Source organism: Electrona antarctica (assembly GCF_951216825.1).
Source record: "Electrona antarctica genome assembly, chromosome: 9".
Classification (NCBI taxonomy): domain Eukaryota; kingdom Metazoa; phylum Chordata; class Actinopteri; order Myctophiformes; family Myctophidae; genus Electrona; species Electrona antarctica.
The window spans coordinates 4296555-4313456 of NC_136790.1; the positions used below are offsets into that span (position 1 = coordinate 4296555).

A 16902-nucleotide genomic window follows, 5' to 3' on the forward strand; every position below is an offset into this window, starting at 1 on the left:
TGGAGCAGGATCTGCAGTGACTTTATTAGGTCTTATTACCAACGAGGATGAATCCGACTACCGCAGAGCAGTAGAGGAGCTCTCACACCATCTCACCATGCATGCATGGTGAGATGGTGTGAGAGTTACAACTTGATTCTAAACATCTCTAAAACCAAAGAGATGTTCATAGACTTTAGGAAGAAAATATCGAGTCCCCTCCCCCCCTCTTCATCAATGGGGAAGAGCTAGAAAGAGTCTCCTCCTTCCGGTTCCTATAGGGACCACCATCCATAAATCCTTATCATGGGATCTCAACACCAGTCTCATAATAAGCAAATCACACCAGCGTCTCTATTTCATGCATCACTCCACAGAACATTACATTTTTCCCCTCCCAGCGATCGGTCATTACGTTAATCAGGTCTGCCGATATGATGTCTATGTGAGTGAACCCGAAAACCCCACCTATACCCTCACCGCTGCTTGGAGCAGGATCTGCAGTGACTATTTGACAAAAACTATCACAGGGCTAGTAACGCTTATACTCCAGTGTACCTTCGAGACGCGTTGTGAGCCTGTAGATTGGCTATTTTCACCGTGTGACAATCACACAATAGAGTATAAATCAGGCCATGAACCAACTCGCACCTGTCCTCACTTCCATTTTCAACTGGTCACTTGAACTCTGTACTGTGCCTGCTTGTTTTAAATCTGCGGTTATCATTCCTGTCCCAAAGAAAAATAATATCACCTGTCTTAATGACTATAGGCCTGTTGCCCTAACATCTGTCATTATGAAAGTATTTGAGCGACTGGTATGTAAGCACCTGTCCAGCATAGCACTAGATCCCCACCAATTTGCCTACAGAGCAAATAGGAGTGTAGATGATGCAGTGTCCCTCTGTCTGCACACTATTACCCAACATCTAGAATCCAGACTCCTGAAATGCGACTCCTGCCTACCTGTCTTGCGACCTCCTGTCTTGCGTCCCCCTCCCTACTCCCTACCCCCGATACAAATTGACCACCGCTACAGCTACACCTCAATAATAGAGAAAATACATCATAAATAAATACTGAAACCAGATATAAGGAAATTGTATGCATGTACTCTTAAACTCTTAATTTCCATTTCCCAGCCATTCAGTTTTTTAATAATCTGGGGACCTGGTGGCCTCCGGTTAATTAAGTATACTAGCCCTTACCCGTTGTGAGATATTGCCCCCCCCCCCCCCCCCTTGTGGCCGCAGGGGGTACTGCGTCCTGAGCGCATTTTTTATTCACTAATAAATTCATTATTAATCTATAATTTGTTAAATTGGAAAAAGGGCTTCGTTAAGACCTCCATATTATTATGGCCAATGCCTGTGTGGAAAGTGGGAGTGATTGCTGCAGGCAGTGAGGAGACACACAGACACACATTCAGACATTTGGTTAATTATAGTATTGGTTAATGGTTAATGGTTAATGGTTAATTGGTTAATGGTTAATGGTTAATGGTTAATGGTTAATGGTTAATTGGTTAATTAATGGTTAATGGTTAATTGTTAATTATAGTATGATAATGATGATGATGATGATGATGATGATGATGATGATGATGATGATTAATTATAGTATGATTATAGGGTTTAAGACTTAAACCGCTTAAACTTTAAGTGGTTGAGGTTATAGCCTGCTCAACATATGGAATTAATTCTGTACTGGCCATATATGGAGCGTGTCTTGAGTGTACAGGGTTTGATGAGGTCAGATCAACATATAGAATGTCAGAACAGAAAGGACGGGTGGAGAAGGATCAATATGGAATGTCAGAACAGGTCAGCTCCATATATGGAGATCTAAGGGTTTGAGGTCAGATGTAGAGTTGCTGGCCGGCCCAATTTATGCATATATGGAGGAGTGATGTCACAAGGCATGACTATTGACTATATATATGAAGGCGTGATGTCACGAGGCGTGACCATTATATGGAGGCGGGTGTGACTGACGGAAATGCAGGTTTTCATAGTAAATGCGACCTATACGGTTGCAGTGGCTTAAACAAAGCAGATGATGTAAATCAGGGGTTTTCAACTGGTTTTGACCCAGGGACCACCATCCTGGGGACCACCATCCTGGGGACCACCATCCTGGGGACCACCATCCTGGGGACCACCATCCTGGGGACCACCATCCTGACTAAGAGCAACCTGGGGACCACCATCCTGGGGACCACCATCCTGACTAAGAGCAACCTGGGGACCACCATCCTGACTAAGAGCAACCTGGGGACCACCATCCTGACTAAGAGCAACCTGGGGACCACCATCCTGGGGACCACCATCCTGGGGACCACCATCCTGGGGACCACCATCCTGGGGACCACCATCCTGACTAAGAGCAACCCAGGGACCACCATCCTGACTAAGAGCAACCTGGGGACCACCATCCTGGGGACCACCATCCTGACTAAGAGCAACCTGGGGACCACCATCCTGGGGACCACCATCCTGGGGACCACCATCCTGGGGACCACCATCCTGACTAAGAGCAACCCAGGGACCACCATCCTGGGGACCACCATCCTGGGGACCACCATCCTGGGGACCACCATCCTGACTAAGAGCAACCTGGGGACCACCATCCTGGGGACCACCACTATTGTGTCGGGTGGGCTGACCACCCGTCCCGCATCTCACAGGACAGTCCCGGAATTGCACCGTCTGTCCCAGGTTCCGCAAATCATAGATATGTGGGAAAATGTAGCATGTGAGCTTACCATAATTGCATTAATCTTTAATCATATTCCATCATATTCAAGGGCTTTTGGAGATAAATGACTCCAGATTCTCAGAGGGCAGGTGTGTGTGTGTTTGTGTGTGTGTGTGTGTGTGTGTGTGTGTGTGTGTGTGTGTGTGTGTGTGTGTGTGTGTGTGTGTGTGTGTGTGTGTGTGTGCGTCTGAATTTAATGAAGTTAGTGAGACAGACTGTTGACTATATTTGCTGTATTTCCTTTGTTTTGCCGATGGGTACCCAGATTGGTATGCAGCTGATGCTCGTTGACGCTCGTTATGCATCAAGGCAATTATGTTTCTGCACTGCACTGTCAAATAGGCCTACATCTGGCTTTTGTTCAAGCAGTTGTTAATAACTAGGCTACATTTGGTTGGTTCAACTTGGTTGTGTATTGTGTTAAAGCACTTTTAAACTGAAGATGATGGCCAATGTTGATAGTTTTAGCAAATTAACTGCTTCTGATGGAAGGTTCTGGCAGTTGGAATCCAACCGGCAACTGCTTCTGGAGTAACGTTCCGTCTGATAAGCTTTATTATTGATATCAAAACGGATCGCTGATTTATTTATTTTTTCTTAATTTTTTTGGCCTTTCCTTCTTTAGCGATCCTAGACCGGATTGCACAACCGCGCTGCCGTTCACCTCCCTTTATACAGGCTGACAAAAAAGCTGAATAACTCGAAATCTACGGAGCTCTCCATGGTTTGGATAAAACGCGCGACGTTTTCCTAGAGCAAGGATGGCTTCATTGTAGCTCGCTAGCATTGACGCTATTTATTTAGCATCTAAGATGGCTGCCCAAACAGGATGTGACTCCAGCGTGTGTTACACTACAAACGGCTCGGCAGTCTGCCGTTGGCTCTGCGTCCACCAGGTGGCAGCAGATGGGTTAGCATTCCGCGGACCACCGGTTTAACCCATTTTGGGGCGGGAACCCCTTTTGGTGTTTTAACTAAGCATTATGTTATACTTTAGCTATTGAAAAATAGCAGATCTACAAGCTCGTAGCGCGCCACCGAGTGGCGCGCTACGAGCTTGTAGGTCTGCTATTTTTGAAAAATCGTAAAAATGCGGCACAAATCTTTGAATATATATTCTTTCAGAGCGAACGTTTTTTTTTTTTTTTTCGACGTCAGGCCTAAATGGGTTAAGAAACCGGTATGATGTGGGCGCTGCCACCGGTGACGCCCGTCACGCTGCATGCACCACCTTAATATTTAATTGTGTGCATGATTGTACATAACGTACGTGTCTGTCTCCGCTTCAGGAGCATGCTGTTTGGCCTCTAGCCTAGTGGTCTGTTATTGTGCTGATATTTAGTGGTCTGCTATCTGGGGGTCATAAAATAAACAGTCACTGATGAGAAAATAAGGACTGCACATAAACACATATAGGTCTAGATGCAAGCTGGGATGTACGTTTATTAACTCGAGTACATATTGTAGATGGTGGGCCCAGTTGGCAGTACGTGCCAATAAGGCCTTGGCTGCATCCAATAAGGCCTTGGCTGCATCCTCCTTGCCAATAAGGCCTTGGCTGCATCCAATAAGGCCTTGGCTGCGTCCTCCTTTGGCTTCATTCTAGGTGATGATGTGTGCTTGGCCAGTGCTGCTAATGCAATTCATTACACCGTGCAGCAGACAACACCAGGAACTCGATGATGAATGTGTTTTGCTGTCTCTTACTTGGGGGAATAAGGTGTTCGTGCCAGTTTATCAACTTCTTCTTCTGTTTGTCCTAAACTTTATTTTCAGACTGAATGTAGGATGCCACTAGAGAGGAGCTAGAGAACGCGCCAATAAATCGCAGGGCACAGCAAGGCCCAAAGATGTACTTTGGTGTTTTGTTTGTAGCTGGTCAGCAATTTTCCGCACGCGTACAGTTCTGTGAGAGGAATGGCTACATATGTGGGAATTACATTTGTCTTTTTTTCCCCCTTTTCATTTTAAGTAAAATTGTAGCTGTCAAAAAGCCATTTTACAATGTACTGTGTATGCATCTATCAGAATGAAAACATGATCAATGATTGAGTTGTTCAGAGGTGGTAACACTTTCATCAGGTCAGTTAAAATGAATTGTCTCAGTTTTACCTGATCTCTTAACTTCTTTTACCAGAACCTTAATCTGGAGCATTAATTATTTAATGTATTTAATGTATTAAATGTATCTTCCCAGGGAAATCATTGTCGGCTGTAACAGAGGAAAGAACAGTAAGAGGGGATAACAGAGGATGGCTGTATGTTTTGTCTGTGGCTTTTACAATGCTGTTCTTCTCCTTATAACAACAAAGCAAAGCAAAGCAAAGTTACTATATTTACCCAGGGTAACTGGACTAAGCATCAGATACTTGTTTACAGCCAGGCCCTGCTCATAGAACATTTCATGGTAGTGGTTCAATGCCTTTCTCAAGGGCACTTCAGCAGTGGTAATTTTAACGTGCCGGTCCGGGGATACGAACTGGCGACCTTCCGGTATCAAGACCGCTCCGCAAACCGTTCGGCCACCGCTGCCACTAATTAAGCAATATTACACGATATTACACTTCAGTGATGCTTGCGGAACTCGACTTCGTCTCGTTCCTCACCGCATCCCTGTCGTGGCAATAATCACGTTAACCCACACCCTCGAGTGTAATATTGCAATTATACAACAGTTACCCTTAAAACTAAGAAAATCGCTGAAAGAATATATTTTTTTAATGACAGATGTAGTCACTACGACCACAAATGTCCCAAGAAACTAGCTAGCCTAGCCACCGAGTTTGCTAGCGCTCTGGGAGAACAGAGCAGCTGAATTATTTGTTTTGATTATAGGTGGTGAATGGTGCTGGTTTAACCCACGGCTAGAAGGCTGTTTCAACCAATCAGATTGCTTCCTCGAAACGACCTGTGGTATAATTAATAGTAATAGTGTGACAGTGATACGCATGAACAGGATTCATGGGACAGTGCATTACTTCAGCCACAGAATAACCTTGGTACAGTGAAAGCGATATTATATTATGCGGTCATCAAATCGTTGTTTTAACCCATTCTGTACGGGAACCCCTTTTGGTGTTTTAACTAAGCATTATGTTATACTTTAGCTATTTAAAAATAGCAGATCTACAAGCTCATAGGTCTTGTAGCTTGTAGGTCTGCTATTTTTTTAAACCGTGAAAATGTGGCACAAATCTTTGAATATAATGTACTTTTTATTTATTTTGAGGTCAGGCCTAAATGGGTTAAATATCAGCATAATACATAAGCAGGGATACATTTCACAACACTGTGAGAGATTCATTTTAGGGACCTCATGCCAATTCAATTTATTTGATATACTGTAGGATCTCATACGAATACAACGACAACACAAATCTGGAGTGTTGGCCTGGCTTCACTGTCAGTTTTATATTCATGTCCGCTGCTGTGGCTCTCTAATATACTGCCTTGTGCTTTGCTACTCTGCTGTTTAAGGACTATCAATATCATACGAAATGCTGACCTTGAGGAAATAGCATCTTGGTTCCCTCTCCCCGTATAGCCTTGGTTCCCTCTCCCCGTATAGCCTTGGTTCCCTCTCCCCGTATAGCCTTGGTTCCCTCTCCCCGTATAGCCTTGGTTCCCTCTCCCCGTATAGCCTTGGTTCTCTCTCCCCGTATAGCCTTGGTTCCCTCTCCCCGTATAGCCTTGGTTCCCTCTCCCCGTATAGCCTTGGTTCCCTCTCCCCGTATAGCCTTGGTTCCCTCTCCCCGTATAGCCTTGGTTCCCTCTCCCCGTATAGCCTTGGTTCCCTCTCCCCGTATAGCCTTGGTTCGCTCTCCCCGTATAGCCTTGGTTCCCTCTCCCCGTATAGCCAAACAAATGTGACCCCACGCGATGTACAGACTGCCATCGCGGGGGTGGCAACTGTTGAGGACAGCTGAAAAACTATTTTCTTTGTCCTTCTTTATTTTTCTGTCTAAAATAATCTGAAGCTATATTATTATTCATGACATGTTAGAGCAGGTCTGAAATAAATGTCAGAGCTGATATCGACATATAAATATGAAATAAATGCTTAAACATGTCACTATGTCTAATGTTATAACCAACATGATGTAAAAAGTAATCAGATACCAAGAATGTTAATGACGTTTGTTGAGAGGACTTCCATTGTCTCCATTGTCAAGATTGAACACTGAAAGGGGCAGTCTCGTCATTTCTCACCCAGCAAAAAGATGGTCTCCCCTCAAATGTGAGCCCACTAGCTTTGAATATTGAGTGGAATCATCTCTATAACGCTTATTGGACTCAGTGTAAAACTCTCCCACAGAAACACGCTCATCTCCTTCTCCTTTTCTGTTGTACTCCAGACTTCCATCCATACACTGAGAGAGAGAAGCGTGTGAGAAATGAGGCTTACTTACTGTACACAAACTAAGCTTGCATGTACAAACAGCACACGCACTGTGCACATGCACAACACATGCGTGTACGTCTGTGCACAGGCACATGTGCATACACACAAACACACGCTTGCCGCACACACACACACAAATTGCATGCTTGCATGCACACATGGGGGGCTTCTCTTCAGCGCACGCACGCACGCACGCACGCATGCACGCACGCACGCACGCACGCACGCACGCACGCACGCACGCACGCACGCACACACACACACACACACACACACACACACACATACACGTGCATACGAATAGACACTGACACTCCCACCCTGTTACCTAACTCGCCCTTCCAGGGTGAATCACAATAGACCTGAAACATGGGTTTCACAGAATACGATGCTCATTAATACTGATTTGTAGAGCTACAGCTTTAACTAGGGTTAGGACCCAGTTTTGAACTGGAATTTTCACTGCTCCAACCCATGCTAAAACAAACATGATGCTGCCTTGGTTTTCCAGGCAACTTGGACAAATGCTTTGACAGAAACGCAGTGCTACATTGTGTAAAAACAACTCTCACATGAACTGAACTGTAAGGACAAATAGACCGACGAGGTGGTGCGAGGAGAATCAGATACATGGTTAGTGTTGACGGTACTGTGGGATTTGCAGCTGTGGAAACAGTTAAATTGTGAGCAAAAGCACATTTCTCAACATGAGTTCCTGTTTGTGGTTGCTTTTAGGATCATGGTCAAACATTGGTTTTGAGATGACACTTTATTTTGTATTTTTTCATTTATTCAGAAGCTTTGCCACGGGGCAGGCTTCTCTGCTCCAGGCAAAAATCTCACGGTCTCTATTACTGTCTCTCACACTATATGGGCTCCGGGGGTGGACGGAGAGAGAGACGGAATTAGAACAAGGGGGAGGGGGATGGGAGGGGGTTCCCTCTCCTACAGGGACAACATAAATAGAAACAGAGCAAACAGAGGCTTTATAGATAATCTAATGTATGCTGGGGACAGACTTTTATTCATTTGTTTATTTTAGGTCAAGCAAACGGTTCCCTGGCAAGGTTAGTTACTCACTTACCATTAGGGAGCTTGTTTGTGTTTTCCGTCAGCCACACGAACAGGTTGGCAAAGTTGCAGTTGCACACCCAAGGGTTGCCCTCTAGTCTAACCACCCTCAGGGAGGGCAGCTGGCTCAGCGCCCCCACCTTTAGGGTGGACAGTGCATTTCTCTCTAGCTCAAGTTCTCTCAGGGAGGTGAGACCCTGGAAGGCGTCCTCGTTGACCATACTCAGATAAGGGTTGTTGCCCAGACGCAGTTTGATCAGGCTACGGGACTCCCCAAAGGTCCCCTTGGGGATCTCGGTCAGGTTGTTGCTGCCCAGGTCCAGGAAGACCAGTCTAGAGGAGGTGCTGAGGGTCCCCGGCTCAATGTGCGAGAGGGAGTTGTTCCGTAGGTCCAGGTAGACCAGGTCACTGTACAGAACCAGGAAGTCGGCGGGAATGCGGGGGATCCAGTTGTCGGCCAGCAGAAGCCTGCGCACGTCCAGGGGGATCTCTTCGGGAAGACGGGTCAGTCCACGGCCGCTGCAGTCCACGGTGTGAGGGTCTGGGCAGAGGCAGTTAGTTGGGCAGTTTTCTCCCCTGGTCCGCAAGACGGAGGACAGTAAGACGAGGAGAGGCTGGAGCCAGCGGACACATGGCAACATGGTCAAGGGGGTGAAATGAAATAAGAGGTAGCACGGGCTTGGGAGGAAGACAAGGAGTAGGGGAGAGTGGGGGGAGGGGGACAAGGGGGTGAGGGTCAGAGGGCAGGAGGTTAGGAAAGGGGAGGGAGGGGAAGGGGATAGTGAAAGGGGAAGTGAAAGAGGGGATCAATCGTCTGGAAGGAGCATCGTGCCGTCCTGGAGTTGGGAATCTTGAAGGGAATCGGGAGCAGAGCAGCGGTGGAGTGCAGCAACAGACACCGTTTTCCGAGAGATCATGTATCGAACAGCTTGGATAGAAAGGCAGACTGCTGCCTTTGAAGGAGCAAGAGAAAGGAGGGAGAGCTTAACAGAAAGGGGAGGGTGCAGCGTGACAGAGGTAAATAGAAACAAGCGAGCCGGGAATGATGAGAGACCAGTGGCACGGAGGAGGGAGAAGGGGGGCTGAGGAGGGGGCTCTTTCCACCAGACTAACCCACGGTCAATCTGACGGCTGTGACAGACAAAAGCGATGGGGTCGCTGACACAAAAGGATATGCAGAGGGTTGATTCAGGCATGACAAGTGAAGAGTAATATTGTTGCATCCCCCCATCAGTCCCAGGTTTCTGTATGTTTGTTGTTTGGGGGTGGGTGGGTGGGGGGATTTAAAGCGACGGAGAAAAGATCCTGAAGATCGCTGAATAGTAATCGTGGTAAGGTTTTGTTCCTCTGCGCTCCATATCTTTATTTGTACTCTCGTCTCTATCTGCCAGCGCTCTGCATCTCGCTGCGAGAGCGGAGCGCAAATCGATAATGAACCGGCCAACTGGGTAATGCAGCTCTGTTGCTATGGAGAGAGAATCCAAATGTCCAGTGGAATAGCCATGTGCATGCAGATCGAGGTCCTGCATGCCAATCCAATCTCGGTCTCTGAGTGTGCCGGGGTTTATCTCATGCTCTCCTCTCCACTCCTCTGCTCTCCTCTCCTCCTCCTCGTTTCCATGGAGGTGTGTCTCTGAACCCTGTTGTCAACATGTGATGTCACTTCCTATTGTGTGTAGAAATGAGGATCATTCTGAGGGGAAGGAACAGCAGGCATGAATAAAATATGCTAATTCAATCTGTCTTTAGACATTGAAACAACGTTGTTTCAACGTCTATACATAGATGGTCTATAGACATTTTAAAAACTGCTAATGAACATCTAAGCTAAACTTTTAGACCAGTTATAACCCATTTTAACTCTTTTTTCCCCAGGTACGTATATATACGGACGTCGACGCAAGGTGGCGTCATATCCCAGGTCCGTAAATATACCTATACTCCGTCTATATAATGGTTGAGGCCTACGGAAGTTTTAAAACATTGGTCCGGTTCCTATAGCAACGGCCCACCGTTCCAACTATGGGATAGCAAATATAATCATAGCGCAAACCAGTTGAAAGGAGTATTTTCAAACCTCCATAAGTCCGACTCCAGGATCGCTGTCCTTGGTGGATTTTCTGCCATCCACATTTCGGATTTAATTTGTGCCTTTGTACCGCGACGCTGCCGCCTTGTAAAAGCTTCTGATGAAAGGTAAACAATGTGTAGCGAGTGTGTGTAGCGAGTGTGTGGGGGAGGTGGGGCGGGGGGGGGGGGGGGGGGAAACTCGGCTTTTAAAGTGAACGCGTATGCTGGCACTGGGAACTGGGGTTTATGCTAACAGCTAGCGGTAGAGATAGAGTTGAATGAAAACAACTCATAGAAGCAAGCAGTCATGCATTGTGTTGTTGACCAAAGTATTTGTGTGTAAATGGAAGTCTAACGCCCCTCAATGTCTGAGTCAATGAGTAATCTGTCATCTTCGCAGTGGCCAGACATGAATCTGCCGCTGCAAAACAAAACAAAACAAAAGATGTATTTTCCTCTAAATGTGTCGGAGCAAATGTATGAAGTCCCAAACGTAAATATAAAATAAGGGAAACATGTGGTATAGTAGACATGAAGATTTTTGAGTATTGGTCCTCACACACATCAAAGACAGCCATTACTCTGTTTCATATACAGTAGGGCCAGAGTGAAGTGGAAGTGAGTGGAACATAATTGCAAAACCTGTCCTGCATATTAAAAATCTAATCAGTGACATGTTTAATATTTAAGCAATACAAATTACAAAAGGTGAATAAAGAAGTGGACTATTAGACTACTAATCTACATGTTGAGAATGAGCAAGTATTAATTATCATGAATTACAGGTCATTATGAATTATTTATTTCATCAAGTGTATTAATGAAGTGTACAAGCAGCAACAAATCAGTGTAAGGTTCAGGGTTCCAGGTTGTTCTTTATTGTTTATTGTTGTTCGTTATATTGTTTATACCACACAAATAGCAGCTTTAAATATACAGGAAAATGTAAACAGATCAATGGAAGTGTATATATAACAAAGTCCCAGTCAAGTTTAAAAGTTATGGTAAAACTAGTTTTTGGATAATCAAATATTGGACGTGTGCAACGTAAGGGTCCAGATGCATCCAATCCTGTGTTCCTAATGGTACATGTGGCAGTTCGCTGTGCCACTGACACTGGATTTAACTTTATATATGATGCTTGATTCAAGTTGATTGATTATTGGTTGACTCCATTGCAGGGAGCAACTATCAGCTGTGGGGTGTGGGGAACATACCAACAGTATGAGGGTTTGTTTAGAGTTTATCGTTGTGTATATAATGTGTGGAATATTATGTAACACTTTAAATGTGTGTGTATATGAAATGTGATGTCTCTGGACATTGAGTAACTGGGGGAAATTGTGGAATCAATTTAGGGTTGGTATGGTCCGTGGGAGGGGCTTAGCCTATATAAGTAGGGAGACTTCCCACTGCCAGTCAGTCAATGCAGGACTGCAGAGGTGTGAGGACCTAGGGCCAACCTGCCCAGTTGCTATGTAAATACCTTCGTTCAGTTTTGATGGTCTGTGAAAAGGTGAATAAAGAACCGACTTCTCTGCATCCAAGGTCTCTGTCTGACAGTTTTCTCCAACTTTTGTCTGTTCTTCCTACATGTGCTTTATATTTTCGGCAGACACTACCCACACTATAGGGCAAAGTGTGACCAGTACAACACCCTAAAGTTAACATTTGCAGCTCATCAAGTTATAGTGAAAATTCTGAAAGAGTGCTGGTGACCGGCATCACATTTGTTGCAAATGTTATGCTTTTAGACTGATTTGCACAAACTTAGCCTCATTAAGTCATTCGATTATCTTTGATGTTTGTTGTCTAAATAATTACAACAACCCTCGCAAGAAATAGACAAAAGCACCATAGTCTTTTTTTTCTTCTTTTAAAAAATAATATTATTATTATTAAAGGCTATTTTGCCTTTATTGATAGGTTGAACGTATTCTGACAGGAAATGGGGAGAGAGATGGGGAGAAGACATGCGGCAAAGGCCGTCGTGATTGGGAGTCGAACCCGCGGCACGCCATCAGGCCATCAGGCTCAGCAGCCTATAGGTGCCCAGACGGTTGAACTAATCGTCTGGGCACAATAATAGCAGTCTTAATAGCCACTCTATTTCTGAGGACAGCTGCACAGATGTTCAGTCCCCTGAGTCTGTGATTGCTATTAGTGTTAAACAGCCTGAAAATAGAACGTGTGCAATACCAGTAGACAGAGCCTTTTGTCCACTAGGTTGTCTGTCATTGAACACGATACTGTAATAATGGATTCAGGACTTCATTTTCTATATGGCAGGACATTTCGCTTATTTTTTTTGCTATCAATATCTATATACACTTCTACAGTATAGCTGGGGGGCGAACTCGTAGGAAATCTCCACGATTTGGCTTTTGGTGACTATAGTTTTTGAATTTTGGTGTGGTGTTAGGTATGGGTATGGTTTTCAAAAAGCTGTGCAAACGCGTTGGGCGCGCCCCCCCTAGTGGGCTGTTTGCACAGACTCAAATATTAGATACTTATAGCTATGGTTGGAAACCAAAATAATTGATCAAATATATTTTTCAATGGATTCTGTTACTATTGAGTGTGCTAAATAACATACTAAAATTTTAACTATAAACTGGTATTTGATATGTAAAAAATCATAATTACTTTTTGAATTTTGGCATGGTGTTAGGTATGGACATATGGTTTTCAAAAACCATTGCAAACTAATTTAGCTTGCCCCCTAGTGGTTGATTTGCAATGAAACCACTATTAGATATGTCAGTATATGGTTGGAACCCCAAATACAGTAATTGATAGAAGAGATTTTTCTCGCCAAGATGGCGTCCACGATGGCTGCTGGGAGCTTAAAATGCCTATTTCATTCCAAAGTTGCAAACCGACCACTAGGGGGCGAGCCAAATTAGTTTTGCGATGGTTTTTGCAAACCATACCTAACAGCATGCCAAAATTCAAAGAGCAGTTACCATGTGCATAATTATTATTATTTTTTTTTACATTAATCACAGTTTATACAGTTTATGGCATTTTAGCTTCCGGCAGCGTCACCGTGGACGCCATCTTAAAATCGTTGCCTTTCTGGTTGTTCGTTTTTCCTAAGATTTCCAAAGATATGTATTCTTCTTTATTTGAATGAATTTGGATGAATGTCTGACCTGCACCACATTGGCCCCAAAAAACAAATCTCATCAAGAGTTCCATATGGCATTGCTGTACCCTCCCAGAAGATGGCCTCTACTGATTTTGGTGACCCATGGCCTTTCCATTAACGTTTCCATGAACGTTTGAGGACAACATTTCCACTTCCACATGAGCAATCTCATAATGAGAGGGGCAGACTGAGACATGCTGAGTGCGTATTATGGCTGAACCTACTGATGTCGTGGCCTTCCCATTAGTGCCCTTGCGTCCCATAGAAAGCTTGCAGATTGGCTATTTTCGTACAGAGGGGGTAACCATGACCACCTTTTAAAGAGAAGGGAGGCATATTGGATTTTCACCCTCAATAGAGTATTGAGGGCGTCTAGCCCAGTGGTTTTCAACCCTTCACGGCCCATTATTTATTCAGCATTTGAGCCACGGACCACCATTTAATGACGTGGAGCCTCTCAGACCCAAAACTAAAGAATATTTTGTTGTCAGCAATTCCGTGCTGTTGGCTAACATTGATCAAAATAACAATTATACATTCTCTAATTGTGTAGACTTATTGTAAATTAAGTAATGCAGATGTTTAACAATATTTAACTCTTGAGAGCGTAAAATGAAACCAAATGGGTTCACTTGGTTTAATTTTACGCTCTCAAGAGTTTAAGATCTAATAAGGGTCCCTTTGGTTACCAACTCCATCATTTAGCTGGGGACCACCTGGAACCTCATCAAGGACCACTGGTGGTCCCCGGCCCGGACCACTGGTCGAAAACCAGTGCTCTAGCCCCAAAAGGCCTATAAATGACAAATTATTATTAAAGGAGCATTCAGTGATTTGGGTGATTTGGAAAAAAACCCGGTCCACCCAGTAACAAGATGTGCACATGCACACGCTCTACAGTGGGGGAAGTACAACAGACCAACAGCACGCGCACCAATGCCAGCCACACTCGATCATGATTGGAGGAAGGCACCTCTCATCCTGATTGGATGAAAGCTTTGCCACCCAAAGCCCAAACCGAAACTAGGGTTTTTTGACCCCAGGGGCTCACTGGGGACAGGGAGGAACTCCTTATATGGTCAGCACACTTTATAGTAGGGAGGATTATCCAAAAAATAAGAAAAAATAAGTGATAGTTGAATTAAGTGAAATCACTGAATGTACCTTTAAATGTGATGTGATATTTTAAGGTTATTTGTGTCATCTTTGATACAATTTGTTATGCTGTTTTTTCCCCTGTTGTTTATTTATTCTAACTCAACAGCCCTTGTTTTTATATTGACCGCTGATGTCTCTTTTGTATGTTTAGGTCAGACCCTTATATGCTTGTTTGGTCTAGCCCTATACCCTATACCCTATACCCTATACCCTATACCCTTATATGCTTGTTTGGTCTAGCCCTATACCGTACAACTCTTTGATGTCTTTGTTTGGTCTAGCCCTATACCGTACAACTCTTTGATGTCTTTGTTTGGTCTAGCCCTATACCGTACAACTCTTTGATGTCTTTGTTTGGTCTAGCCCTAGACCGTACAACTCTTTGATGTCTTGTTTGGTCTAGCCCTAGACCGTACAACTCTTTGATGTCTTTGTTTGGTCTAGCCCTAGACCGTACAACTCTTTGATGTCTTTGTTTGGTCTAGCCCTATACCGTACAACTCTTTGATGTCTTTGTTTGGTCTAGCCCTAGACCGTACAACTCTTTGATGTCTTGTTTGGTCTAGCCCTAGACCGTACAACTCTTTGATGTCTTTGTTTGGTCTAGCCCTAGACCGTACAACTCTTTGATGTCTTTGTTTGGTCTAGCCCTATACCGTACAACTCTTTGATGTCTTTGTTTGGTCTAGCCCTAGACCGTACAACTCTTTGATGTCTTTGTTTGGTCTAGCCCTAGACCGTACAACTCTTTGATGTCTTTGTTTGGTCTAGCCCTAGACCGTACAACTCTTTGATGTCTTTGTTTGGTCTAGCCCTAGACCGTACAACTCTTTGATGTCTTTGTTTGGTCTAGCCCTAGACCGTACAACTCTTTGATGTCTTTGTTTGGTCTAGCCCTAGACCGTACAACTCTTTGATGTCTTTGTTTGGTCTAGCCCTAGACCGTACAACTCTTTGATGTCTTTGTTTGGTCTAGCCCTAGACCGTACAACTCTTTGATGTCTTTGTTTGGTCTAGCCCTAGACCGTACAACTCTTTGATGTCTTTGTTTGGTCTAGCCCTAGACCGTACAACTCTTTGATGTCTTTGTTTGGTCTAGCCCTAGACCGTACAACTCTTTGATGTCTTTGTTTGGTCTAGCCCTATACCGTACAACTCTTTGATGTCTTTGTTTGGTCTAGCCCTAGACCGTACAACTCTTTGATGTCTTTGTTTGGTCTAGCCCTAGACCGTACAACTCTTTGATGTCTTTGTTTGGTCTAGCCCTAGACCGTACAACTCTTTGATGTCTTTGTTTGGTCTAGCCCTAGACCGTACAACTCTTTGATGTCTTTGTTTGGTCTAGCCCTAGACCGTACAACTCTTTGATGTCTTTACACACTTTACATTGTGAAGTTCCTCAGCTGTGCTTCAGCTCCCATTACCTTTTATTAAGGGACCAAGAAGTCGTCACTTATTGTTTTTGTGTTTATTTTTCTTCTCCTTCTTCTTCTTCTCCTCCTTCTTCTTCTTCTTCTCCTCCTCCTTCTTCCGCCAGAAATTGCAGTTCTGACTGAACGGTGCAGTCGGTTTTCGTGAAACGCGGTAATCTGGTAGAGGGCCATGCCAAACGGTGACTAAGCGAAGCCCATGACGATTGGCCAAATGGTGGCGCTATAGCACTCAATTGAAAATGCTAACTTTGAACGTGCATATCTCATGAACCGTTGGCAATGACACTTTGATACACATATGTGTCTCCTCATGCCGAACAACTTTCATGTTCTGACTTTTGATCTTTAGATCAAAAGTCCTTTAGATCACCCGCCATTTTGAATTATATGAAAAACAGTTCAAATGTATCTGCTCCCAGGATCTTTGATCAAAATGCATGAAAACTTCTACACGTGAACTTTGGACCTATACAGACAAATAATCGTAGCACATTTTTGTTAAGTGAAAAAATGAAGTTTTTATGAGCCAATGAAAATTGCTGTTTTGTGAAACTATTTCTTCTGCACCTAATACCTACATGAAGCGTCATTTGCTTATTACACTTTACAGTATAGTAGAGGGTCATGTCTTATTACACTTTACAGTATGGTAGAGGGTCATGTCTTATTACACTTTACAGTATGGTAGAGGGTCATGCTTATTACACTTTACAGTATGGTAGAGGGTCATGCCAAATAGGCTTATTACACTTTACAGTATGGTAGAGGGTCATGTCTTATTACACTTTACAGTATGGTAGAGGGTCATGTCTTATTACACTTTACAGTATGGTAGAGGGTCATGCTTATTACACTTTACAGTATGGTAGAGGGTCATGTCT

The 16902-nt window shown here is 44.1% G+C and overlaps 1 protein-coding gene across 1 annotated transcript in view; it reads right to left on the reverse strand.

Annotated features, from left to right (window-relative positions):
• Positions 1 to 9147, reverse strand: part of lrrc38b (leucine rich repeat containing 38b) — a 21283-nt gene extending 12136 nt beyond the window's left edge. The window contains exon 1 of the mRNA XM_079510178.1: positions 8223 to 9147. Within this exon, the coding sequence (XP_079366304.1) occupies positions 8223 to 8850 (628 nt within the window). The 5' untranslated portion in view covers positions 8851 to 9147. The remainder of the gene's footprint in view (positions 1 to 8222) is intronic.
• Between the last annotated feature and the right edge of the window lie 7755 nt (positions 9148 to 16902).